The sequence below is a fragment of the Choloepus didactylus genome, chromosome 10 (genome assembly GCF_015220235.1).
Source record: "Choloepus didactylus isolate mChoDid1 chromosome 10, mChoDid1.pri, whole genome shotgun sequence".
Classification (NCBI taxonomy): Eukaryota; Metazoa; Chordata; class Mammalia; order Pilosa; family Megalonychidae; genus Choloepus; species Choloepus didactylus.
The window spans coordinates 93,763,309-93,789,569 of NC_051316.1; the positions used below are offsets into that span (position 1 = coordinate 93,763,309).

General features: G+C 38.8%; 1 protein-coding gene across 2 annotated transcripts in view; it reads right to left on the bottom strand.

The window, feature by feature from the left end:
* STXBP1 (syntaxin binding protein 1) overlaps window positions 1–26,261 on the bottom strand; it is a 121,981-nt gene that overhangs the window by 22,986 nt on the left and 72,734 nt on the right. For both annotated transcript variants that reach the window (XM_037797482.1, XM_037797481.1), the window contains exons 2-10: window positions 21,544–21,593; window positions 15,687–15,768; window positions 11,532–11,608; window positions 10,553–10,631; window positions 9,255–9,358; window positions 7,373–7,521; window positions 5,322–5,406; window positions 4,386–4,516; window positions 3,203–3,310 (exon numbers count right to left, since the gene is read on the bottom strand). In XM_037797482.1, coding sequence (XP_037653410.1) covers window positions 3,203–3,310; window positions 4,386–4,516; window positions 5,322–5,406; window positions 7,373–7,521; window positions 9,255–9,358; window positions 10,553–10,631; window positions 11,532–11,608; window positions 15,687–15,768; window positions 21,544–21,593 — 865 coding nt within the window. The remainder of the gene's footprint in view (window positions 1–3,202; window positions 3,311–4,385; window positions 4,517–5,321; window positions 5,407–7,372; window positions 7,522–9,254; window positions 9,359–10,552; window positions 10,632–11,531; window positions 11,609–15,686; window positions 15,769–21,543; window positions 21,594–26,261) is intronic.

The window sequence follows — 26,261 nt, forward strand, 5'->3', positions numbered from 1 at the left end:
CTATATGCCCCTCTATTATTAACTTCTAATTGTATTGTCATACATTTGTTCTGGTTCATGAAGTGATTTCTAGTATTTGTACAGTTGATCATGGACATTACCCACCATTAAGAATCAGACAATACCACCAATGTCAAGTGTCTAACATGCCTCTCCTATCCCCCCCTCTTATCTGCATTTACCTTAGTATATCACCTTTGTTACATTAAAGGAAGCATAATACAATGATTCTATTAGTTACAGTCTCTAGTTTATGCTGATTGCATCCCTCCCCCAATGCCTCCCCATTTTTAACACCTTGCAAGGTTGACATTTGCTTGCTCTCCCTCGTAAAAGAACATATTTGTACATTTTATCACAATTGTTGAATACTCTAGATTTCACCAAGTTACACAGTCCCAGTCATTATCTTTCCTCCTTTCTTGTGGTGTCTCACGTGCTCCCCATCTTCCTCTCTCAACCGTATTCATAGTTACCTTTGTTCAGTGTACTTACATTGTTGTGCTACCATCTCCCAAAATTGTGTTCCAAACCACACACTCCTGTCTTCTATCACCCTGTAGTGCTCCCTTTAGTATTTCCTGTAGGGCAGGTATCTTGTTCACAAAGTCTCTCATTGTCTGTTTGTCAGAAAATATTTTGAGCTCTCCCTCATATTTGAAGGACAGCTTTGCTGGATACAGGATTCTTGGTTGGTGGTTTTTCTCTTTCAGTATCTTAAACATATCACACCACTTCCTTCTTGCCTCCATGGTTTCTACTGAGAGATCCGCACATAGTCTTATTAAGCTTCTTTTGTATGTAATGCATTGCTTTTCTCTTGCTGCTTTCAGGATTCTCTCTTTGTCTTTGACATTTGATAATCTGATTATTAAGTGTCTTGGCGTAGGCCTATTCATATCTCTTCTGTTTGGAGTACGCTGCGCTTCTTGGATCTGTAATTTTATGTCTTTCTTAAGAGATGGGAAATTTTCATTAATTATTTCCTCTATTATTGCTTCTGCCCCCTTTCCCCTCTCTTCTCCTTCTGGGACACCAATGATACGTACATTATTGTACTTTGTTTCATCTTTGAGTTCCCGGAGACGTTGCTCATATTTTTTCATTCTTTTCTCCATCTGCTCCTTTGTGTGTAGGCTTTCAGGTGTTTTGTTCTCCAGTTCCTGAGTGTTTTCTTCTGCCTCTTGAGATCTGTTGTTGTATGTTTCCATTGTGTCTTTCATCTCTTGTGTTGTGCCTTTCATTTCCATAGATTCTACCAGTAGGTTTTTTGAACTTTTGATTTCTGCCGTATACAGGTCCAGTGCTTCCTTTACAGCCTCTATCTCTTTTGCAATATCCTCTCTAAACTTTTTGAATTGATTTAGCATTAGTTGTTTAAATTCCTGTATCTCAGTTGAAGTGTACGTTTGTTCCTTTGACTGGGCCATAACTTTGTTTTTCTTAGTGTAGGTTGTAATTTTCTGTTGTCTAGTCATGGTTTCCTTGTTTATCCAAATCAGGTTTTCCCAGACCAGAACAGAGGGAAGAAATATTCAGTATCTGGTTTCCCTGCGGGTGTGTCTTAGAAAATTGCTCCACCCTTTGATGCCTCGGGTCACTGTGCTTTTCTGCCCAGCAGGTGACGCCTGTTAGCCTATAATTCTTGACTGGTGTGAGGAGGTATGGCCGTGTTCCCCCAGGCTCTGGGGTCTGGTTCTGAATGGAAAGGGCCCCACCCCTTTCCTCCTAGAGAAGACAGACCCCCCAGGTGGAGGTCATTAGCATTTCAATGGTCTCACTCTCTGCTTGTGGTGTCTCCGCCCTTCCCCGAGTCACAGCCCTGGAAACTTAAAATGACTGGGGCTTTCTCCACTGAGCCGAAAAAGAAACAGATAGTCCCCTTCAGACCCAGTCAAGGCGACCCTCCGGCTCTCCCAGGTCAGTCGTCACCCAAAGCCTCTGTCTGTTTTTTGGGGCTGCGTACCTGTAGTGAGCAGTTCACACTCGCTACTTAAAACCCCAGTTGGAGCTCAGCTGAGCTGTATTCGCTTGCTGGGAGAGAGCTTCTCTCTGGTACCACACGGCTCTGCAGCTCGGGCTATGGGGGAGGGGGTCTCACAACTTGGTTCCACAGGTTTTACTTACAGATTTTATGCTGTGTTCTCGGGCATTCCTCCCAATTCAGGTTGGTGTATGATGAGTGGATGGTCTCGTTTGTCCCCCCGCAGTTATTCTGGATTATTTACTAGTTGTTTCTGGTTTTTTGTAGTTGTTCCAGGGGGACTGCTTAGCTTCCACTCCTCTCTATGCCGCCATCTTGCCTCCCCTCACACATAGTTTTTTTTAAACTAAAATTATAAACCAGTGGCCTTCAAAGTAGGGTGCACCAGATGATTCAAGGGGAAGATAGAAGCAAACATGACAACATCTATTTCTATTTATTTACCTCATCCTTTTCAAGTTTGTTTTTTGAGTATGTTGTAAAATATATATTAATACCATAAAGCATATATTTAATTCTTAAATAAATTTAAATACTGGAAATATGGGCCAACATTTTTAAGACTGTGATCAAAAAAGTTTGGGGACCATTTCTGTAAAGAACAGTACTATTCAATGCTTTGTTACTTCTCACTCTTTCTTACGAATTTCCCGAGGATATCACCAACTCAATGTAGCAGATTGTGTATTTCTGCAAAAGCAGAATCTTTATTCCATAGTTTAATAGTCGTATAACAGTACCTTGGAATTAGAAACATCTGGAAACATTTTCAGAGTAAGGTACAGTTCCCTATATTGATATTAGCTTTTGCTCAGAAATTTTAGGTATGACAATGGGGGAAGAAGATTAACTACCAGCTAGATAAAGGAAAGTCTAATTGTATGTGGTGGTGTTTGGATCTGTCAATGTAATGAATTGGCTTTAAATGTTCAGTGTTTATGAAGCATTTTGCTGAGAGAGCTACAAATGCTTTCCAAGAATCCCAGAAGCAACTCTATTACAGAACGGGTTTTCTAACTTTGCAAAGGTGGTATAATTCAAGCTTAGAGAACAGAAGGGATTTATCACTATTGGTTAGCAAGTTGGCAACTCCACCAAGGAAACAAGCCCATCCACTGGTGAGCTCAACCCAGGTTGCCCAGAGAAAGCTCATCACTAACAGCAACTGGGGATCAACATTTAGCCCCTGGAGAAAGATGGAGGAAAGGGAGCCCTTACTGGGACACCTCTGCAATGTGCTTGTGGCGCAGTGTTATCCAGAGGTCGTCATCCTCGTCCAGGAGCACTTCCTTCACCCGTGCCTCCCCGATGCCGCTCGTCTCATACCTAGAAAAGGGAGGTGACTCAGATGGAGAGCACTGACCCACAAAGATAATCTGGCCCTCTTTGGTTCATAAAGACTTCAGCTCATAACCCTCAGCAGACAGCTGTGTTCACGTTAATGATTTCATAATAAGGTATCCGACCTTTTGATGTGTCACTCAGGTCTGCTGCATGAGCACTAAAAGCTCTAGTCAAAGGTGACCAACTTGAAATTTTATTTTACAATCCTCATGGTTGGCCAACATGGATTCCACCAGAGCCATCTGGTTTAAGGAACGAGGTCAGCGTATACATGAGCTTATAGTTACTTAAATGGGAAAGGCAAAGATCATATTCTTCCCTCTTTGAGGAAGGACTGGGATAACATCCTCAAATATATGGGGTCTAAATAGCTTCAGCAGCTACCTGGAACAGACCTTCAGTATATTTTTACATGGGAAATCATTAACATCTAGAGGAAAGCAAGAATTAAAGGTATCAAAAGGGAGAAGAGGTGAGATTCACTCATAGTTTTAGAACCTTCATTTTTTAAGGTTCTAAAACCTTAAAACTTTCTAACCTAAAAATCACTACCTTTGTGATCAATAATCTAAAATAAATGACACGGGACATGTTTCCATGAAAAGGAAAACTGGTTTTTAGAAATTGAGTTTCTGATGATTGCTACCAAGAAAAGGGTCCTTTATAACAAAGAAAAGAATAGGTCCTCCGCAAAGAAAGTTCAGTAAGAAACTCCTGTTGATAGATTTCATCATCATATATTTCATGACCTATAATTAAGGAGTCTGAACTCTAACTAAGCAACATATCAACACATCTAAGCAGGCTACAAACTAAGTGGCATGAAATGTGAACTAAAGATCTAAACTTCTTGCTCCTCCCCACAAAGGGACATGTGTTTCCGGCTCAAAACACCATGTGGATTTGGGAAATGCACAGAAAAATTTGCAGCCTGATCAGCAAGACTGTATCAATGCACCTGCTTTTCCTAGGATTAAAAATGTCCTTTTAAGTGAGAGAGATTTTTGGTTGGTTTGCAAAGCTACAGTGACTCTGGGGTCTGTAACACTATACTTACTTGTATACGTCATTTTCAATAGGCAGCAGATCATAGCTCATGGCCTGAAAAGTCAATTCATGAAGTACAGGGGAACTGGGATCAAATCCACGATCCAGGATCAGGAGCTGGGAGCGTGCCTTGTCTGGGCCCTGGGAAGGAAACAGTGAGATGCTTTCACAAGCCACACCATATAACTCCAGCATTTACGAGTGTTAACTCCTCTTGTAAAAATGGACAACAGGAAGTGAATTCTGAGATACAAATCTACCAAAATGGTATTGAATGGTCTATTCACTGCTCAACAAGAACACCAGTGAAAACCACGCAAGAATCCAATGTTTTTATTTTATACCGAGGGTCCTCTGAAGCATAAGGAAACTGCAGCTAGCGTCCAAAGTGAGTTTACGTAGATCACCTAGGTTCAGCTACAGGTAGGATGACAAACCATCCCAATTCGCCGGGAACTGCGGGGGCTCCTGGGACTATCTGAAACCCTGAGAGTGATGGAACAATTCTCTATCTTGATCGTGGTGGAGTGTACATGTGTATATTATATCTGTACATGTGATAAAATTGTGTACATACACACACCCAAATGAATGCATGTAAAAACTGGTGAAATCTGAATAAGGTTTATACACTGTATTAATATCAATTTTCTGGTTGTAAATTGTACTGCTGAGGGATTTCCAGGGGCACTGAAAGGCTTGGACTTTCACACCTTTTCAGTGCTAAAGCTGGGAAAGCCCCAGGCAAACAGAAACAAGTTAGTCGTCTAGCTCCGCTGAAGATTATCTGTATCACTCTGCCTCCACAGGCTTTGAGCATTTCATTAGGTGCCAATACGCAAGAAAAGCAGAAACCCATATGCCCTCTCCCAGTGGTAGGACCCAGCAGTCGCCAGGACTGTCACATAAACACAATGCTCATTTGGCAAGAAAAGTCCAGACTTACCTCTCCCATTGTTGGGTCATCAGCTTTATAGGCATCAAGCTTGTCCTGGATTAGCTGAGCCAGCAAGGCATTGTCTTTGTATTCCCTGACAAAGGAGGAGTGACAGAGTGAAATGCCCATCTACTTAGTGATGATGTCACTGATCCAACCCAGGAAAGAGGGCAGGAAGGTGCACAGAGGGTCAAGCGAGATATGAGCCTTACCTATATTGATTTCTTTTACAATGAGAATATATTCATATATTACAAGCATAATTTAAAAGGAGAAATTAGGTAAAATTAAATAAAATATAGTTCAGTAGCTAAAACATCAAAAAGTGATTTTTTTTGCACCCCCCTTCTCCCTTTAACTATATAAATGGAAACACAGATAGTCCTTCCATAAACAACCACACTCAGCAGAGGACCCAACCATTCATCCTTTTCCCATGAGTGGGTTCTTGAGCCTCCACACCTGATTCTCATTTCCTTCAATTCAAATTCCCTTGGGTCTTGTTTTTTGTTTGTTAGTAAGTGGCATTTCTGCCAGCATCACCAGAAAGATAAAAGTGAGACCTTTTGGCCTTTCCCCTGAGGTGAGCCTGGTGGCATTTCCTGGACTCCACCTAAGTTTATCACAGGGCTGCGGCCCACCACCCTACCAACCTCTGTGCTCAGGCAGCTCCGTGCCCAGCCCCATCCCTCCCACATGGCTACTCTACGCTCCCACCACAACCAGGAGAACTAGCCTAGGCCCTCATTTCTTAACTCCCACAAGCTTTTTGTCAGTGAATACCAGTAATAGAGGGAGGCTGGACAATGGGGCAACAAAAAAGGAGGTAGTTTTCTAAGGCTACAAGTTCCAGTAGTCAATGAAGCAATAAGGATAAGTATAGCAAATGATCCTTGGCACCACCATTCTCTCAGTTACAGCAGCTCAATGCCTAGAGGCAACCTTAACTCCTTTCTGCACTACCTCCAATCTAAATTCCTGGGACCTGCAGAGTCTACTTCCTCATTCTAATTCCATTCTCATCTGTCTCTCCCCAATCCCATCTCTCTAAGTCCAGGCCCTTAGTTCCTCTTGCCATGGCCCCCTGTTTAGCCTTCCCACTTCTGGTTTCTCCTTATTCTGAGTCCTGCTTACCACTCCCATCATCATGCCCCCAAAGACTGCTTTCGCTACCCTCCCAAATTCCCCAAAGGTTTTCCACTGGTAACCAGAAGGACACAATCCCAAACCAGGCATTCCAGTGCCTCCAGAAATCACGGCTCTACACACACAAGGTGCTGAACTACCGATTCTCCCCAAACATGCCTTGTTTTCTTTCCAACTCCATACTTTTGCTCATACCAATGGCAAAAGTAAACTCTCCAGATAAAATGTCCTCTCTTCATTGGTCTATTGAAATCCTTCAAAAGCCAGCTCAAATGTCACCTCTAGTCTGAAACCATTCTTGATCCTTGAGCTTGAAGGGTCCTCTCCCTACTCTGGAACACCCAAGCACTTGGCTTGTACTGTCCTAGGGCATTGATCTCATGCTATATGGTACAGCTGCTTGTATGCATATCTGATCTACCCTCCCAGACCAGGAGCTTTCTAAGGGCAGGAACTGTGTCTTCAGCTTTATGACCTTCCCAGCACTCTGCACAGCAAGTAAGTGATGAATGAATGATAATAAAATCTGAGGAATATGTCCTTAGGAGAACATTCTCTGACTTTGTATTTTATCTTACTCTGAAACATCTTCTGCAAAGATGATATTTGTTTTTTGTTTATAAGGTCTGAAAGAGATTAAAAACGTAGGAAAACTGGGCTGTGGGTATATCAGGGTTCACCTTTTAGTCAATAACTGAACATAAATGTTTTATATTATTTTCTGCATGTATATTACATTCCACAATAAAATTTTTTTAAATAAAAACATCAGAAGAAGAAGAAGTGCGAGAAACACAAATTTTGCTTCCCTTGAGGCAACTGCCAAAGGAATCTTAAGGCTGCAGGAGGAGTCAGGGACAGTTCCCCACTAGGTAGACAGACTGCCACACAAAGCAGACTGGATGCTGTCTTACCCCCGATACCGCACAGCTGGGTACTCCTTCAGGGTGGCACAGAGAGTTGCGATCTGCTCTGCCAGGCGCTCCAGTATAGGATTCTTCATCTGAGCCTTGTGGGGACTGTAGAAGCTTTGAAAAGAGTCAGCAGAGTCCAAGGAATACACCTGAGGAGGGGAAAAATATGTATGCTGTTTGCACCCAGAATGGTGAACTGGAGCTTTCTCCAACCCTAGTAATAAGTCTACAGAACACATTTTCATTTATTCTACCAACATGTGCTGAGTGCCTACTACCTGCCAGGCACTCTGCTAAACATGTTAGTGACCAAAATAGACCCATATCCCTGCACTCGAGAAGTGTGTGGTCCAGTAGGAGAAGGTAGACAATAAATAAAACACACAATGAAAATGTAAACTTCATAGTGTTATGAGAAAGTGATACGTGTATGAGCAGATAATAGAGCAGGGAAAGAACATCCATGAGGACTAGGAAGGGAAGACCTTAGGCTTCATCTAGAAGGTAACGTTTGAGCAAGACCTTGGAGGAGGTGAGGAGTTTATTTCCAGCAGGGGACTTCCATGTGAGGGAAGGGCTGCTGCCAGGGCACTCCAGTGGGGAAGGGTCCAGTGTCGGAGGAACGAAAAGGAGACCAGAAAGAGAGTAGGAGAGGAAAGCAGTGTAAGACCTCAGACCATGGTTTAAGTTTAATTTTCAAAAATAAGGGATAAACTAGAAATTGTGCTGTAACTACAGGCAAAAAAAGGGACTTTTTATGGATTTAACAATATCCTATCTTCAGTTGTATGTTGTAAGTATTTTTATTTTTTTCTTCTATTTTAGAGGGGAAGGGAAAGTCTGGAAATTTAATAGTCTGTTTCAGTAATTTGTCTACCAGCTATCAGTTTTCTCTCAGGATCTTATTTATATAAACCATCTTGATCTTCTAGAAAACCTGAGGTTTAAAAACATGTTTATTACTTTTAAAAAATACCTGAAATATAATATGGTTGAATATGCTAAAGTAGGATTTTGTTCAATCCAGGCTGTGACAAGGCTCACACAGAAGAAAAAAAAATCCTGACCTCTTTAGGCCAAGTGAGAAGGGAAAGAGTTCTCTCTTTAAATGTTCACACTGTATTTTTTCCACCCCTCCTTATCTAAGAATAGGTCACTCCCTGGTGCCTAAAAGCTAATCTAGGAATACCACAGTCATATTTTATCTCCACAAAATGCATAAAAGTCTTATTGGTTTTGTTTCTTTGTCTGCTGGAAGAAAATGTTTAACGAATCTTAAAGTAATTAAGATATAAACTTTGTATGTTCTCTCACAATTGTTTTCACCTTTATTGGTTTAACAACTTTGTTTTTTTCCAAGGGAAGAGGTTTACTGCTGTAGCACTTGGCATTTGAAGTGTTAAAGGCTAATGACGAAGGCTACCATCTGTTCTTTCAGCACATGACAAGCTGAGGTTATCTCTACATAAATACAGTCTCCTTTGCAGCAAATGGATGTTGTCTGACCCCTTCCCCTCCTCTCCTTCCAGGAGCTTTTTGAATTGGCTAAGTTTTGGTGATATTTAAGGAGTCAGCCAATAGGAGCGAATGCTATGAGCAAGGATGAAATACATACTAAGAAAGGCACAATGGCTGACAAAAATTCAGAAATAACCAAAGAGTATGATGGGGGCATCGGGCAGATCCCTAAGGAATACTGTTTCCATTACATAAACACCTAATCACAGCGCATCACTCAGCATATTCAGAATATGATTACCTATCCCCTCCCCTACTGTCTTTATTAAAATCCACCCACCCCACCCTCCCTGAAAATTCTGCCAGAGTTCCTGATAGAATAACTAGGATGCAGAATTACTATGCACTCCCTACTCAGCCTCACCTGGGATTCATATGGGAGAAATGCAATGTTGATTTCAGTCAGCGTTTTTATGACTTTGGCTGCTCGAGATTTTACCAGCTCATTAAATAGGGCATCTGGACAAGCTGCAAGAATGACAAAAGACAGTAGGTTTTCCTGTCCATTTGCTGGTTCAAGAATTGTAAATATCCAGTGGACTCTTTATTTTATTAGGATTTTAAAAAAGCAACTAGAAAGTTCATCCATGCTAAAATATTTATACAAAAAATACCTTTGGGTATAAAAGGAATGTAAACCACCTGTAAAGCCCTCCATATATAACAAATGGCAATATATAAAGATTCAATAATGAAAGTTGGTGAAATCCATTTTCTGATACCAAGGAAAGAATACAAAAGAAATAAGAGATGGAGAGAGGAGAGACCTGAAATATAAACAAACACCACACATCTAACATATTTATAATAAATAAAGAAAAGAAAGACAAAATCATTGGAAAGTGTGATACAGGCATTCCCTCTAGAACCTCTAGGGAGCTCAGCAGCACAGGAGGCCGACTTGGTGGCGATGCCCATGATTTCCAATGACTCTCCTGGGTCAAACAAATGACTTCAGGTTCCCCAAAATGTATTATCAGTTTACTAATACTAATACCGTCTACCTGATCTCTTTGAAACCCATATTCAAATAGTATGAAATTATTTTTTGCTGTAACTTTTCTATTTTCTCAGTAATGAGCTTATGGATTTTTTCCCTAACACGAAGAACACTGGGCAAATTGTTACTGTGCACACTCCTTAGCTATCCAGGTCTACTCAGCTCTCTTAAATCTTAGCAAAGATTTACCAAGTTCCTCTAAACTCCATCCACAAAACCCCCACAAACTAAAAAAACAAATTCCGGAACAGTGAAGCAGTTTCTATCTGACACAAAGACCACTAGATTGGAATATCTTTGTGGTTGAAAAACTGTTGGAAATACACTACAGTTCATAATGTTATCTGGAAGAGTCTGTACAATGAAACACCGAGGCTAGCATCAGGAAAAATGCTCCCAGCATTAAAACCCTTCGGCCTTAGAAGAGGTGCTTGTGTGCTCTTTTTCATCAGGAAGGACTACATGACTTTAATAGATTTATGTTTGTGTGTTTATTTTCGTCTCTTACGTAACTTATCTTCTGAAGAGAAAATAAAAAATCAGGATAAACATGATGACAATCTATTTCTTCCTTACTGATCTGACTTGGTTTTGGTTCAGGCCTGCTGTGCAGGAATGCTAACTTAGAACGGCAGGGGGGCGCAACTTACAGCCGTACTTACAGTCAGTGAAGAAGACGTGAGCAGCTCGATATTTAGCAGTCGGTGGATCCTTAAAGTCATTGATGAGAGAGCGGACAGACTGTGGAAGGGGAAAAAAGAGGGAAATGAAGTCAACTGTAGAAGCAAATGGGACCTATACCTGAACTGAGCTAAATCCAAGCAGGCTTCAAGCTACCCGCATGAAATAGAAGAGGATATTTGATGTATAATTCTAATACTCATGTTTGGCTATAACTTAATTCTGAGGACTGAAAGTTAAGACTATTTCAGAGTTCAGATGAACAAAGGCCTTTTTAGCTCATTACAGAATGATAATGTCAGTGCTTGGAGGCCACCATAATTCAGGTTGACAAGAAGAGGAAACATAGAAGAGGAAACTGGTCAGAAATCTTCCGAGATTCACACTGATGAAATCTGGCAATTTAGTTACATCTGCAGGAATCTAAAAGTAAGCCAATTTTCAAAAGTTAAAAAAGTATGAAAATTTGGGGAATTTATACAGTTTGAAAGAGACTTTAGATACCTATCAACCAAAAGCAAGGGAGTATACCTTATATAGATGCTGGTTTGAATCAACTGACTGTAAAGAAAAAATAAATTATAAGACAAGTAAATCTGAACACTAACTGGATATTGATGAAATAAACCTGAAAACAAAAAATATCTAAGTTCTGGAGATGGACTGCTAATTAGATAAAGAGGATCTTCTATCCGGAGCAGGGAATGCAAAGGGTGATTTAGTGCTACCCAGGGCCACGGAAAGCCAACTCTGGCTTTCGGCACAGCTGTTGTATTTTAGAGAGCTTAGGACACACTTCACTCCTCACTGTGCTCTCCCCCCATTTGTGGATTGCATGCTTAAAGAGAGCAGTGTATTAAATGTGTGCTCAACCTGGAAATGCCAGTCACTGCGTGCCACCCAGACACCAAGCCAGCATGTCTAACCTCAGCCAAAGCTCTTTTCTGATGGAGAGTTTACCTTCTCAGAAGGAGTGATGAGATACACAGCCTCCAAGCTGGGGAGTGGTTCTCTGCGCTTGTTGATATCTTCCACAACTAGGCAACAAAATATCAGTCCACAGTGATATTTATATAAGACATTTATATGAGAAATTTATATGCTTTGTACATGAAAAGATAACTGGTGATCATAAAACTAGAAGCAATATAGATAGGCGACCTTCAAACTTGGCATGGATAAAAATCTATAGTGGGGGGATAAAAAGGACTTTTCACCCTTTCCTTAAAGTTACTGCTTTTCTTGGGAGTGAATTCCACTGATCACAATGCTCATATTATTGGAAAACCTGAAATCTTTTCACCCTAAGTATTTCCCACTTTTCTTTTTAGTTTAAGTAAACTTCTTGATCTGCTCCTAGTGAAAATAGAAAATGTTACCTCATTCTGTCAAGAATTGTTTTCCCTCTTCCTTCAGTCTTTCTCTTTCTTCTGTCCTAAATATTCTCAATTCCTTTAGAATTTCCATGTTGGAAATTTATCAACAATTGGGTAGTTTGATAATTTTCCTCGATCTCAAAAAGAAGCCATTCCAAACAGAGCCTCTATGTAACACTGCTTCTCTTAAAAGTTCAAAGATTAAACCAATTTTGTTAAAGCAAACCACGGAGTTCTGGTTTGTTTCTTTTAAGGTTACGTCAGCTACTTTAACTGGAAAGAACAGCTTTTGGGATACTCATCCTCTTAATAGTCACCTGATAGAGCTTAGGATGCTTTATCTATGCTGCCATGTCCTCTGGTACACATAGAACAGTACAACTGTGCAGAAGCCCTTCCTAGGCAGATGATTTAAGCAAAAAAAAAAAAAAAAAAGCATCGCTTTAGAAGTATCCCTTGTAACATTTATAAAGTCTTTCACCCCAAATAATGTTCAAATTAATATTAAAATCCCTCAACCAACTAATATACCAGAGGCTACAGATTTTTGAATTTCATACACCAATAATCCTTCCCCCAAATTATGTTTTGGGGGTTCAACATAGGGTTGCTAACTTGTATTTTGCCAAGTAAGGACATTTTTAAAAACTCATCCTTGGGGTAGGAAAGAGTATGTACATGCCTGTGGAAGAACTAAATCCTCATCTACTACAGGAAGTCAGTAGATAACGTCTAACATTGTTAAATCAAGAGATAACAGTATAAGCATTTATTTAGAAGTATCAAGAAAATAACCAGAGGAAAGAGTTAGGTGGCTGCCTCTGAGTGATGGGCCATGGGGGATGGGGACAAAAAAATGGGGCAGGGGACTGCTGTGTCTTTGTTATATGCTTGTTAACTCCATTTGGCTTCCTTTTCCCTTAATCTTCGTGCATTTGTTGCTTTGATAGACAAAAAAGTTTCAAAAATTCAGTGAAAATAACTATGTACGCTCAAAACAGGGGCAAGCCTGATCTTTAAAAAAAAAAAAAAAAACTGACTTGGTTCACTGAATGATATAAAAATCATGCCAAAATTTTTGTACTCCCATTTACTGGACTATGTTTCTGGTGGTAGATGGCTGGATTTGGAAATTTATTTTTAAAAATGAATGAATTGCATCCACAATAAATAAAAAAATATATTTATGTTTAAATATATAATTAATAAATATATATTATAAAGTATATGTTTATAATATTATAAAGAAAATATATAATATATAATGAATAAATATATGTACTTTGCTTAGAATTTAATCAATGAAAATCAAAACGAGCCGAGAGATCACTCTGGTGGGCACTCTTACGCACACTTTAGACAACCTTTTTTAGGTTCTAAAGAATTGGGGTAGCTGGTGGTGGATACCTGAAACTATTAAACTACAACCCAGAACCCATGAATCTCGAAGACAGTTGTATAAAAATGTAGCTTATGAGGGGTGACAGTGGGATTGGGAATGCCATAAGGACCAAACTCCACTTTGTCTAGTTTATGGATGGATGTGTAGAAAAGTAGGGGAAGCAAACAAACAGACAAAGGTACCCAGTGTTCTTTTTTACTTCAATTGCTCTTTTTCACTCTAATTATTATTCTTGTTATTTTTGTGTGTGTGCTAATGAAGGTGTCAGGGATTGATTTAGGTGATGAATGTACAACTATGTAATGGTACTGTAAACAATCGAAAGTACAATTTGTTTTGTATGACTGCGTGGTATGTGAATATATCTCAATAAAATGATGATTAAAAAAAATGAATGAATTGCATCCACAATAAATAAAAAAATATATTTATGTTTAAATATATAATTAATAAATATATATTATAAAGTATATGTTTATAATATTATAAAGAAAATATATAATGAATAAATATATGTACTTTGCTTAGAATTTAATCAATGAAAAATCCACAATATAACTATCACCATAATTTCACAATTTATGGACAATTTAACACCAAAAAATAGGAAGGACATAATTTTAGAATAAAAGACAGATCTTTAAATCAAATAAATTCACTTAACTTAATGAAAAATTCACTACACCCTCCTGTTTTTCCTTCAACTATGATTGGCAGTAATTTTGACAAGGACCCAGCAACAATTTGGGAGCTACTACCTCATATAATGTTATCTCCAGGGGAAAAAATTGTGAGATGCATTGCAACGTGTATGTTCCAAGCAACATTTTTTAGGAGGAAAAATGAAGGTTAACCCCCTTGTTTGAAATAATACCTCAAAATAGACTACTCTTCAATCAATGGCGTGTTGGAAAGATTTAAATACATCACCCCTATTAAAAGGAGCTCCTAAGTAAGACTAGAGCCACACACAACTTTGCATATGAGCCCCAGAATAGGAGTCAGAAGGTCTGAGTCCTAGTCTGCGGGGTAACACTAGCTGGTGCCCTTGAGCAGATGATTTAACTTTTTAAAAAGACTTTATATTGTGAAATATAACACCAAAAAATTAGGAAGGATATAATACTAGAATAAAGGACAGACACATTCAAAAGAGAAAATAAAACATAAATAGCAAACAATTACAAAGCAAACATTTGTATAACACCATTCCAATTAAGAAATAGATCCCGGCTAGCACTGCAGAAGTGCTTGTGCCCCACTCCACCTACCCCTCCCTACTCCCAGTTCCCTCCCTCCAGAAATGACCACCATCCTGCCTTGAGTTGGGGTCACATCACTGCTTCTTTTTACGGTTTTACCACCTATGCCTGCATTCCAAAACAATAAAGTTCAATTCTGCTGGGTTTTGTACTTAATATAAATGAAAGCATACTGCAAATAACTCTTGAATCCCGCTTTTGCTCCACATTATGTTTATTGGATTCATTCATGTTATTTTGAATAATCAGAGTTTGTTCATTTTTATTGCTGTTTGGCATTCCATTGTGTGACTACACCACAATTTTTTTAACCATTCTGCTTTGGCAGATGTTTTGGTTGTTTCCAATTGGAGGCTACAATACTTGATGAGCCTTCCTGCACATGTTTCCTGGGCACACATGGCTTGGGTTCTCAAGGACACACACCTAACCACAGACTGCTGGCTCACAGGACATGCACACCTTCAACTTTACTAGCTACAGCCAAGTGTTTTTTAAATTAACTTTACCAACTCACACTCCATCAACAAAAAGGAGTTCTCATTGTTCTATATCCTCACCATCACCTGGCATTATCAGACTAAATATTCCAGTCTGCTGAGTGCACAGAAATATCACTCTGGTTTAAATCTGTATTTATCTGATTACTAATGAGAGTGGGCATTTTTAAAAATTGTTGCCTTTTTTTTTTTAATTAGAGAAAAAATGGGGGTTTATGGTTGGCCATTTTTTTCATATATTTATTGGCCTTTGGGATTTCTTCCTTTGTTAAGTACCTATTCAAGTCTTTTGCCTATATTTTCCTATTGGGTAGCCTGCCTTTTTCTGATTGATTTAACCTTTCTTTGGGTATTCCTTTAACAAATAGTTAATGAACATCTAGATCCATATTAGATGTTAGGGATTCAGTGATGTATAACAGAGCCTTGGGTCTCTCTCAAGAAGCTTACAGTCCTACCACACAGATTGCTGAAAGAAACTAAGGTCAAATGACATAACAAACAGAAAAGAGTAAAGCATTCCATAAAGAGAAGGCATGAGTATCACTCAAAAGCAGAGAGAACACTGTGCTCACTTGTTATCCCCTCGGTCATGATGTCCGTCATCTTACAGCAGGAGGAGAGCATTCTCATGCTTAACTGGTCAACCACCAACACCTGGAAAGAAGGAGACCAGTTTACGGGGTGTATGGCATCTACTACGGTTTCTCTCAGCTTACTGCATCAGACTTCAAAAAGAACCCCAGAAATATGGAATACTGAGTTGACAATATTTCCCAAGGGTCAGAAGTTTGCTGAGATACATGGTAGCTTTTATCTTTTATCTCCCACATCCAAACCTACCTTCTAGGGGTTAGAATCTGCTGTCACTGACTTGACTTAATTTTATAGATTAAAAAAAAATTAGTTTTTATTTTCCATGATAAAGGAAATAATTACTTATAAAAAATGGAAAAAAAAAAAAAGGAAAGGAAAAAGTTATCTATAGCATCAACACCTAGAGACACCCATATTGGTGAGTATTTTTTCAGGGCATAAACTTTTTTTTTAAGGGACAATGAACACTACTGCTGACACATATGGTGTGGAGCTTTAAGACTGCAGACTTCATCAGGATGCACACCTTCACCAGGACATGCATTGTATATTATAGCATACCTCAGTCCAGACTGGAAGAACAAGAACATTCCAGTCCTGGTCTAAAAGCTTCATGCCTGCAATTCTTTAGCTAAGCTTTCCTTATCTCCATTTAGCCCACAGTGGAGAGAGGAAGCTAATAGTTAAAACAGGGCTGCATGTCTTCTTTAATGATAGAAACACAGAAGAAGCAACGGGAGCTAGATATATTAGGGCAGACAGTGTGGACCGGAAAGCTCTCTGCTTCAATAAAAGGACCAATTAATTAGCTTTTGTTTTATGAAGAAGCTTCCTCAAGATTAATTTAAAATTCACATGTCTACTAATTCATTACTGATGGGAAGGGTAAGAGAGAAAGAAATGCATGAAGAGTTCCCACCAGACTGTCTTCCTTCTGGGTTACATTTTTTTTTTTTTTAATCTTCATTTTATTGAGATATATTCATATACCACACAGTCATACAAAACAAATCGTACTTTTGATTGTTCACAGTACCATTACATAGTTGTACATTCATCACCCAAATCAATCCCTGACACCTTCATTAGCACACACACAAGAATAACAAGAATAATAATTAGAGTGAAAAAGAGCAATTGAAGTAAAAAAGAACACTGGGTACCTTTGTCTGTTTGTTTCCTTCCCCTATTTTTCTACTCATCCATCCATAAACTAGACAAAGTGGAGTGTGGCCCTTATGGCTTTCCCAATTCCCTTGTCACCCCTCATAAGCTACATTTTTATACAACTGTCTTCGAGATTCATGGGTTCTGGGTTGTAGTTTGATAGTTTCAGGTATCCACCACCAGCTACCCCAATTCTTTAGAACCTAAAAAGGGTTGTCTAAAGTGTGCGTAAGAGTGCCCACCAGAGTGATCTCTCGGCTCCTTTTGGATTCTCTCTGCCACTGAAGCTTATTTCATTTCCTTTCACATCCCCCTTTTGGTCAAGAAGATGTTCTCCGTCCCACAATGCCAGGTCTACATTCCTCCCCGGGAGTCATATTCCACGTTGCCAGGGAGATTCACTCCCCTGGGTGTCTGATCCCACGTAGGGGGGAGGGCAGTGATTTCACCTTTCAAGTTGGCTTAGCTAGAGAGACAGGGCCACATCTGAGCAACAAAGAGGCATTCGGGAGGAGGCTCTTAGGCACAACCATAGGGAGGCCTAGCCTTTCCTTTGCAGCAACCGTCTTCCCAAGGGTAAAACCTGTGGTAGAGGGCTCAACCCATCAAACCACCAGTCCCCTATGTCTGTGGTCATGTTAGCAACCATGGAGGTGGGGTAGGCGAATACCCCTGCATTCTCCACAGGCTCCTCAAGGGGGCACTGCATCTTTTTTTTTTTCCTTGTTTTTTTTTTTTTTTTAACTTTCCCTTCTTTTTTAAATCAACTGTATGAAAAAAAAAGTTAAAAAGAAAACAAACATACAATAAAAGAACATTTTAAAGAGACCATAACAAGGGAGTAAGAAAAAGACAACTAACCTAAGATAACTGCTTAACTTCCAACATGTTCCTACTTTACCCCAAGAAAGTTACCTAATATAGCAACATTTCTGTGAACTTGCTCCTACTATATCCATAAGAAATTAACAGATCATAGTCATTCCTGGGCATCCTCAGAACGTTAAATAGCTTATCTGTTCTTCTTGGATTATTGTTCCCCCTTCCTTAATTGCTCTCTATTGCTAGTTCCCCTACATTCTACATTATAAGCCATTTGTTTTATATTTTTCAAAGTTCACATTAGTGGTAGCATATAATATTTCTCTTTTTGTGCCTGGCTTATTTCGCTTAGCATTATGTCTTCAAGGTTCATCCATGTTGTGATATGTTTGACGAGATCGTTCCTTCTTACTGCCGTGTAGTATTCCATCGTGTGTATATACCACATTTTATTTATCCACTCATCTGTTGAAGGACATTTGGGTTGTTTCCATCTCTTGGCAATTGTGAATAATGCTGCTATGAACATTGGCGTGCAGATATCTGTTTGTGTCACTGCTTTCCGATCTTCCGGGTATATACCGAGAAGTGCAATCACTGGGTCGAATGGTAACTCTATATCTAGTTTTCTAAGGAGCTGCCAGACTGACTTCCAGAGTGGCTGAACCATTATACAGTCCCACCAACAGTGAATAAGAGTTCCAATTTCTCCACATCCCCTCCAGCATTTGTAGTTTCCTGTTTGTTTAATGGCAGCCATTCTAACCGGTGTTAGATGGTATCTCATTGTGGTCTTAATTTGCATCTCTCTAATAGCTAGTGAAGCTGAACATTTTTTCATGTATTTCTTGGCCATTTGTATTTCCTCTTCAGAGAACTGTCTTTTCATATCTTTTGCCCATTTTATAATTGGGCCGGCTGTACTATTGTCATTGAGTTGTAGGATTTCTTTATATATGCAAGATATCAGTCTTTTGTCAGATACATGGTTTCCAAAAATTTTTTCCCATTGAGTTGGCTGCCTCTTTACCTTTTTGAGAAATTCCTTTGAGGTGCAGAAACTTCTAAGCTTGAGGAGTTCCCATTTATCTATTTTCTCTTTTGTTGCTTGTGCTTTGGGTGTAAAGTCTAGGAAGTGGCCGCCTAATACAAGGTCTTGAAGATGTTTTCCTACATTATCTTCTAGGAGTTTTATGGTACTTTCTTTTATATTGAGATCTTTGGTCCATTTTGAGTTAATTTTTGTGTAGGGGGTGAGGTAGGGGTCCTCTTTCATTCTTTTGGATATGGATATCCAACTCTCCCAGCCCCATTTGTTGAAAAGACCATTATGACTCAGTTCAGTGACTTTGGGGGCCTTATCAAAGATCAGTCGGCCATAGATCTGAGGGTCTATCTCCGAATTCTCAATTCGATTCCATTGATCTATATGTCTATCTTTGTGCCAGTACCATGCTGTTTTGGCAACTGTGGCTTTATAATAAGCTTCAAAGTCAGGGAGTGTAAGTCCTCCCACTTCGTTTTTCTTTTTTAGAGTGTCTTTAGCAATTCGAGGCATCTTCCCTTTCCAAATAAATTTGATAACTAGCTTTTCCAAGTCTGCAAAGTAGGTTGTTGGAATTTTGATTGGGATTGCATTGAATCTGTAGATGAGTTTGGGTAGAATTGACATCTTAATGACATTTAGTCTTCCTATCCATGAACATGGAATATTTTTCCACCTTTTAAGGTCCCCTTCTATTTCTTTTAGTAGAGTTATGTAGTTTTCTTTGTATAGGTCTTTTACATCTTTGGTTAAGTTTATTCCTAGGTACTTGATTTTTTTAGTTGCTATTGAAAATGGTATCTTTTTCTTGAGTGTCTCTTCAGTTTGTTCATTTCTAGCATATAGAAACATTACTGACTTATGTGCATTAATCTTGTATCCCGCTACTTTGCTAAATTTGTTTATTAGCTCTAGTAGCTGTATCGTCGATTTCTCAGGGTTTTCTAGATATAAGATCATATCATCTGCAAACAATGACAGTTTTACTTCTTCTTTTCCAATTTGGATGCCTTTTATTTCTTTGTCTTGCCGGATTGCCCTGGCTAGCACTTCCAGCACAATGTTGAATAACAGTGGTGATAGCGGGCATCCTTGTCTTGTTCCTGATCTTAGAGGGAAGGCTTTCAGTCTCTCTCCATTGAGTACTATGCTGGCTGTGGGTTTTTCATATATGCTCTTTATCATGTTGAGGAAGTTTCCTTCAATTCCTACCTTTTGAAGTGTTTTTATCAAAAAGGGATGTTGGATTTTGTGGAATGCTTTTTCAGCATCTATTGAGATGATCAATTGATTTTTCCCTTTTGACTTGTTAATGTGTTGTAATACATTGATTGATTTTCTTATGTTGAACCATCCTTGCATGCCTGGAATGAACCCCACTTGGTCATGGTGTATGATTTTTTTAATGTGTCTTTGGATTTGATTTGCAAGTATTTTGTTGAGGATTTTTGCATCTATATTCATTAAGGAGATTGGCCGGTAGTTTTCCTTTTTTGTAGCATCTTTGCCTGGTTTTGGTATTAGATTGATGTTAGCTTCATAAAATGAGTTAGGTAGTGTTCCATTTTCTTCAATGTTTTGAAAGAGTTTGAGTAAGATTGGTGTCAGTTCTTTCTGGAAAGTTTGGTAGAATTCCCCTGTGAAGCCATCTGGCCCTGGGCATTTATTTGTGGGAAGATTTTTGATGACTGATTGGATCTCTTTGCTTGTGATGGGTTGGTTGAGGTCTTCTATTTCTTCTCTGGTCAGTCTAGGTTGTTCATATGTTTCCAGGAAATTGTCCATTTCCTCTACATTATCCAGTTTGTTGCCATACAGTTGTTCATAGTATCCTCTTATAATTTTTTTAATTTCTTCAGGATCTGCAGTTATGTCACCTTTTTCATTCATTATTTTGTTTATATGTGTCTTCTCTCTTTTTGATTTTGTCAGTCTAGCTAGGGGCTTGTCAATCTTGTTGATCTTCTCAAAGAACCAACTTTTGGTGATATTTATCCTCTCTATTGTTTTTTTGTTCTCTATGTCATTTATTTCTGCTTTAATCCTTGTTATTTCTTTTCTTGTACTTGGTTTAGGATTGGTTTGCTGTTGGGTTACATTTTAATTGCTGGTTAAAATATAATGCTCACAAGGCCAGGGTGAGACTTCAAAACCCTGCTGTACCAGTTAGCTCTGCTGTTCCCAAGCCCACATGGCTCCAGAGTGACTTCAGAGAGGACAGCATATTTTCCTGCTCCTTGCATCACCCTCTCTAGAAATCTTGACCACAAACAATTCAATTGGCTTAAGAGACTTGTATCGTGGACATACATTAGTTTCCAGCATTGCTCCCAATATTAAAGGGAACAAGCTTACTTTTTTTGTTTCATATCATTATAGATGGTTGGGGATAGACTAGAGCTTTTCAAACTGTTGAGTGATATCTATGGAGATGCTTTAGGGCCACCAAAGGGCCAAGAAGGGTCTCCTCTTTTTCCCCCACAGAAAGCAGAATTTCATCTTCTGCTTAAATAATGGGTTTCAGGTAAGATTTCATTTGACTGAAAGTTTCACTGCTAAACTGCCTCACTACATTGATCACCAAGACAAGCTTTATGGCCAAGAGACTTCTTAACCAGGATCATATAAAATGAGAAGCACAGCAGATTATCTTTCTCTAATCCATAAACATTTTTGTATCTTCAGGACACAGCAAAAGTCCTCAGTCCTTGCCTATACATCTTTCCCCCAGTTCTAACCCATTTCTTATTTTTTCCAGATGAATTCACTTTTAAGGTCATTAACTGTACTCATCTACTTACCTTCCACTCTCCCTTCTTCTTTACCTTCTTTATTACATCATGCATGATCTCTAAAAAGAGAAGAAAGACAAAGCAATCAAATTATTTAATATAATTTGAAGGATTACCAACACCTGCTTGTTGGACTAGATTACAAACCCCCCCTCACAGGCTTTGTTCTCTTGGGTCATGCAATTCAACCAATTTCTTTACTGAGCCCAAATCTACCAACAATAAAGACAGTTCTCTTCCTGCTTCTTCCTCAAACTTTCTGGTCTCAGGACTCCTTTACACTTTTAAAAATTGAGAACCCCAAAGAGTGTTTGTTTATGTAGATAAATATCTACAAATATTTATGCCATATTAGAAATTAAACTGAGAAATTTTAAAAATATTTTTTCATTTAAATAGCAATAAACCTATTATGTATTAACATAAATAACATTTTAATTAAAAATAACTACATTTTCCAAAATAAAAAAAAATTGGCAAGAATACTGGCATTGTTTCATATTTTTGCAATTCTTTAAAGTTTGGTTTCATGGAAGGCAGCTGGATTCTCACATCTGCATCTGCATTCAATCTGCTGTGATATCACACATCATATACCATCTGGAAAACCTCACTGTGTACTAATGAGAGAATGAGACTGAAAAAGGCAAATAACATCTTATTATTATTATGAAGACACTTTTAACTTCATAGACCCCCTAAAAGGGTCTTGGGTTTGAAAACCACTGCCTTAAATTAGAAAAAGGCTGTGACAATGTCTCAGGCCACATAAGTCCCCTGTCAAACTTTAAAAACAGATGTGAAAAGTAGTGGTGAAGTAGTCGTGATGTCTTTCCAATACCTGAGCACATCTGTGGAATGCTTTCATCCAAAAATCGGCACTTAGGTAAACCCCAACCCTCAACACAGCAACCACATATGAATCTAACCAGCCACAGAGATTCATGGGAAATATCACTCTTGCCACGCCTTCTAAACCCAGTCAATACACAGGCCTGTTAAGGACTTGAAGGCCAGCAGTTGTCAGCAAGTGTGTTTCAAGCATTTAGGTCTTTCTCTAGAACATAATTCCTAATTCTGCTTTTGACTAGCTTCAATAATCTGATGTGTCACAAAAGTGTTGTAAAACTTCTAAGAAATTTATTCTGATTGTAAACACACACATACACACACACACACTGCAGTAAACCTGGAAAACAGAAAAGCATACAGAAAAAAATACCATATATTACTTGTGTACCTTAAAAAATAATAAAGAAACTACCTTTAATCCTGCCTACCTGAAATGCATTACTAACATTTTAATTTATTTCCTACTACCCTTTTTGGTGTACTTTTACAGAGCTCAAATCATAAAATTATACTATATGTATAATCTTGCATTATGGTTTTTTTCACTTAACATACTCATTTTCTCATGTTAATAAAAATGCTTCCTAAGATTTTTAATAGCTGCATAATAGTTCATAGTTTGGTTAACTATTTTCCCAATAGTCCATTTAGGGTATTTCTCATGTTTCAGTGCGGTGAAATACTGGAAACAAACATATCGAATAATAGGGCATTAGGTTACATTTGTACAATGGAATACTACGTACCCATTAAAAATAATGAAATGTAAAAATATTATTCATTCATTAATTTTTTTATTAATTAAATATTTGTTGGGTAACCTCTATTTGCCAGTTGTACTAAGCACCAGGAAATGAACAATATAAGATACGGCTTCTGCCCTTGTGGAGCTCACATTCTAGTGAAGAAAGCAGATCCTAAATAAACAGAGCAACCACAGCTTCTCATAAATGCTTTGAAGGAAATAAATGAGGTTCTATTATAGACAAAAATAGTTGTGGATATCAACCTTAAATAGGGGATCAGGCAGGGCATTTATGTTGGACCTGGAAAGGAAGAAAACAGCTATTCAAAAAGCTGTGACAAATTGTGGTGGTTCCACAAGAAGCTAAGTGTGTGGGGGCCATAAAGTTCTGCAACCTCATTATGGGGTATGTACTTGGAAGATCTGAGAGCAGAGACATGAATGGACATTTGCACACTGGTGTTTATGGAGGCAGTATTCATGATTTGCAGTGGGTGGAGGTGGCCTAAGGGTACACTGACTGAGGAACAGAATGGTGAACTGCGGTGTATGCATGCAGTGGAATACTGAGCAACTACGAGAACGAGTGAAGTTGTGAGACAGGCAAGGAGGTGAATGGATCCTGTAGATAGTATTTTGAGTGAAGTACGCCAGAAACAAAGGCAAACACTATAATGCCTCACCGATATGGACTTATTACAATGTGTAAACTCAGAATTGAATCTTAGAGCACAGCCTAACAGGGAAATGATTATTGTAATGGTCCCTTGATTGTCAGCTCTTACAGCAGTCAAATTATTCCTGAATTGTAATGGCTATCTCCAAACTCTGAGATGTTGATCTCTTGGTGTATAACCTGTCTGATCTCTGGAACATTGGGTATTAGTGTGACACCTGAAACTCAGAGGTAGAACTCGGCAGATACGGATGTCAGTATTAACACATACAGCAACTGTTAAAAAGAAAAAAAAGCTGAAAAAGAGCCCAGACTTCAGTTAGAGATATGAATGAAGCAGATCTTGTTAAGACTAGGGCAAATCGGGCCAAAGGGTAAAGGTTGAAACTGACTGTGTGTTAAAACTTCAACTTCCATATGAGACCAAGGGAAGAAATTAAACGTTTATTTGGAGTAGGATCTATATTTTCTAAACAACATAAACTTCTACAGTCAGTTTGTTCAAACACCACAATTACATGGAATGTTGAATACGAAGTAAGATATGACAGGTCTGTATAGGTTAGAGTGAAACAGCAACCCATCCCAAAGTAATTTGGGTGGAAAATAAAAATATATATTCAGGGCCCCCCTGAGGAGCTGGGGGAGGATGCAGAGGTGTTGGGCTTCCTTACCTGGTTTGTTGCTGATGTTCTCACAAACACTGGGGACTGACGGCTTGACATGTTGAGCCCGCTATCTTGGGGCTTGCCCCTATAAAGCTTGTTACTGCAAAGGAGAGGCTAAACCTGCTTATAATTGTGCCTAAGAGTCTCCCCGAGTGCGTCTTTGTTGTTCAGATGTGGCCCTATCTCTCTAACTAAGCCACCTTAGCAGGTGATCTCACTGCCCTCCCCCCTACGCGGGACCTGACTTCCAGGGGTGTAAATCTCCCTGGCAACGCAGGATATGACTCCGGGGGATGAATCTGGACCCAGCATCGTGGGATTGAGAACATCTTCTTGACCAAAAAGGGAAGCAAAATGAAACGAAATAAAGCTTCAGTGGCTGACAGATTTCAAATGGAGTTGAGAGGTCACTCTGGTGGACATTCTTACACACTATATAGATACACTTTTCGGGTTTTAATGTATTGGAAAACCTAGAAGTAAATACCTGAAACTACCAGACTCCAACCCAGTAGCCTTGACTCTTGAAGACGATTGTATAACAAGGTAGATTACAAGGAGTGACTGTGATTGTGAAAACCCTGTGGATTGCACTCCCTTTATCAACAATGTATGGATGGATGAGTAGAAAAATGGAGACAGAAACTAAATGAAAAATAGGATGGGATGGGGGGATGATTTGGGTGTTTTTTTTTATTTTTATTTTTTATTCTTATTCTGATTCTTTCTGGTGTAAGGAAAATGTTCAAAAATAGATTGGGGTAATGAATGCAGAACTATATGATGGTACTGTGAACAGTTGATTGTATACCATGGATGATTGTATGGTATGTGAATATATCTCAATAAAACTGAATTAAAAAAAAATTGTGATGAGGATGAGGAGCAAGCACAAAAACTTGAGGTGGAAAAAAGGAAAAGCAGCTTGCCAAATCCTTGGAACTAAAGATAGCATGAGCTGAGGGTGGAGGCCAGATTGCACAGGGGAGCCTTGTGGTCTTTGATAAGGAGTATGAATTTTATCTGAAGGGTATTGCAAAGTAAGAACTGAAGACAGGGACATAATCTGTTGTGCTGTAGAGAGAAAGACTGAGGGTTGGGAGGTGGCACAAGTATAGAAGCAGGGAGAAGAGTCCAAGCATGACTGGTGACAATGAAGATGGCGAGAAGAGAATGGATTTGATATATATCATGGAGGAAAAACCAAGAGGGACACTTTTTAAATAGAGAAGATTCGGAGGGAGGATAACTAATTTGGAGGAAAATACCTAGTGTTCTGTATTAGATATTTTAAGATTGAGATGTCTAAGAGACATCCAAATGGAAATGTTAAGTAGTTAGTTGGAGATAAGTCTGGAGCTTGGAAGAGTAACTTTCGTTGGAATTTAAACTCAGGTAATTATTATATCAAATAGAGGTAGGTGGTAAGGCCGGAGAAAATCAGTAAAGCATAGAGTCTCAGAAGCTGAGAGAAGTTTCAAAAAGGAGGGAGTGGTTAACTCTGACAGGATCAATAAGATAAGGATGGAAACATGGTCTTTGCTGACCTTAACAAGCATTTCAGTGAAACAATAAAGATGAAGCCAGACTAAAATGGCAGATGAGGAAGAGAAGACAGGCTATCTTGAAAACTCTTTCAAGAAGTTTTTCTGTAAAAAGCAGCAGAGAAAAAGCATGAAAGCTGGATAGGTTTTACAGGGATGTGAAATCAAAATAGGTTTTTTTTTTTTTTCAAGAGATGTGAGATGTTAAAGCATTTTTTATGATATTGGCAATAAACCAAAAG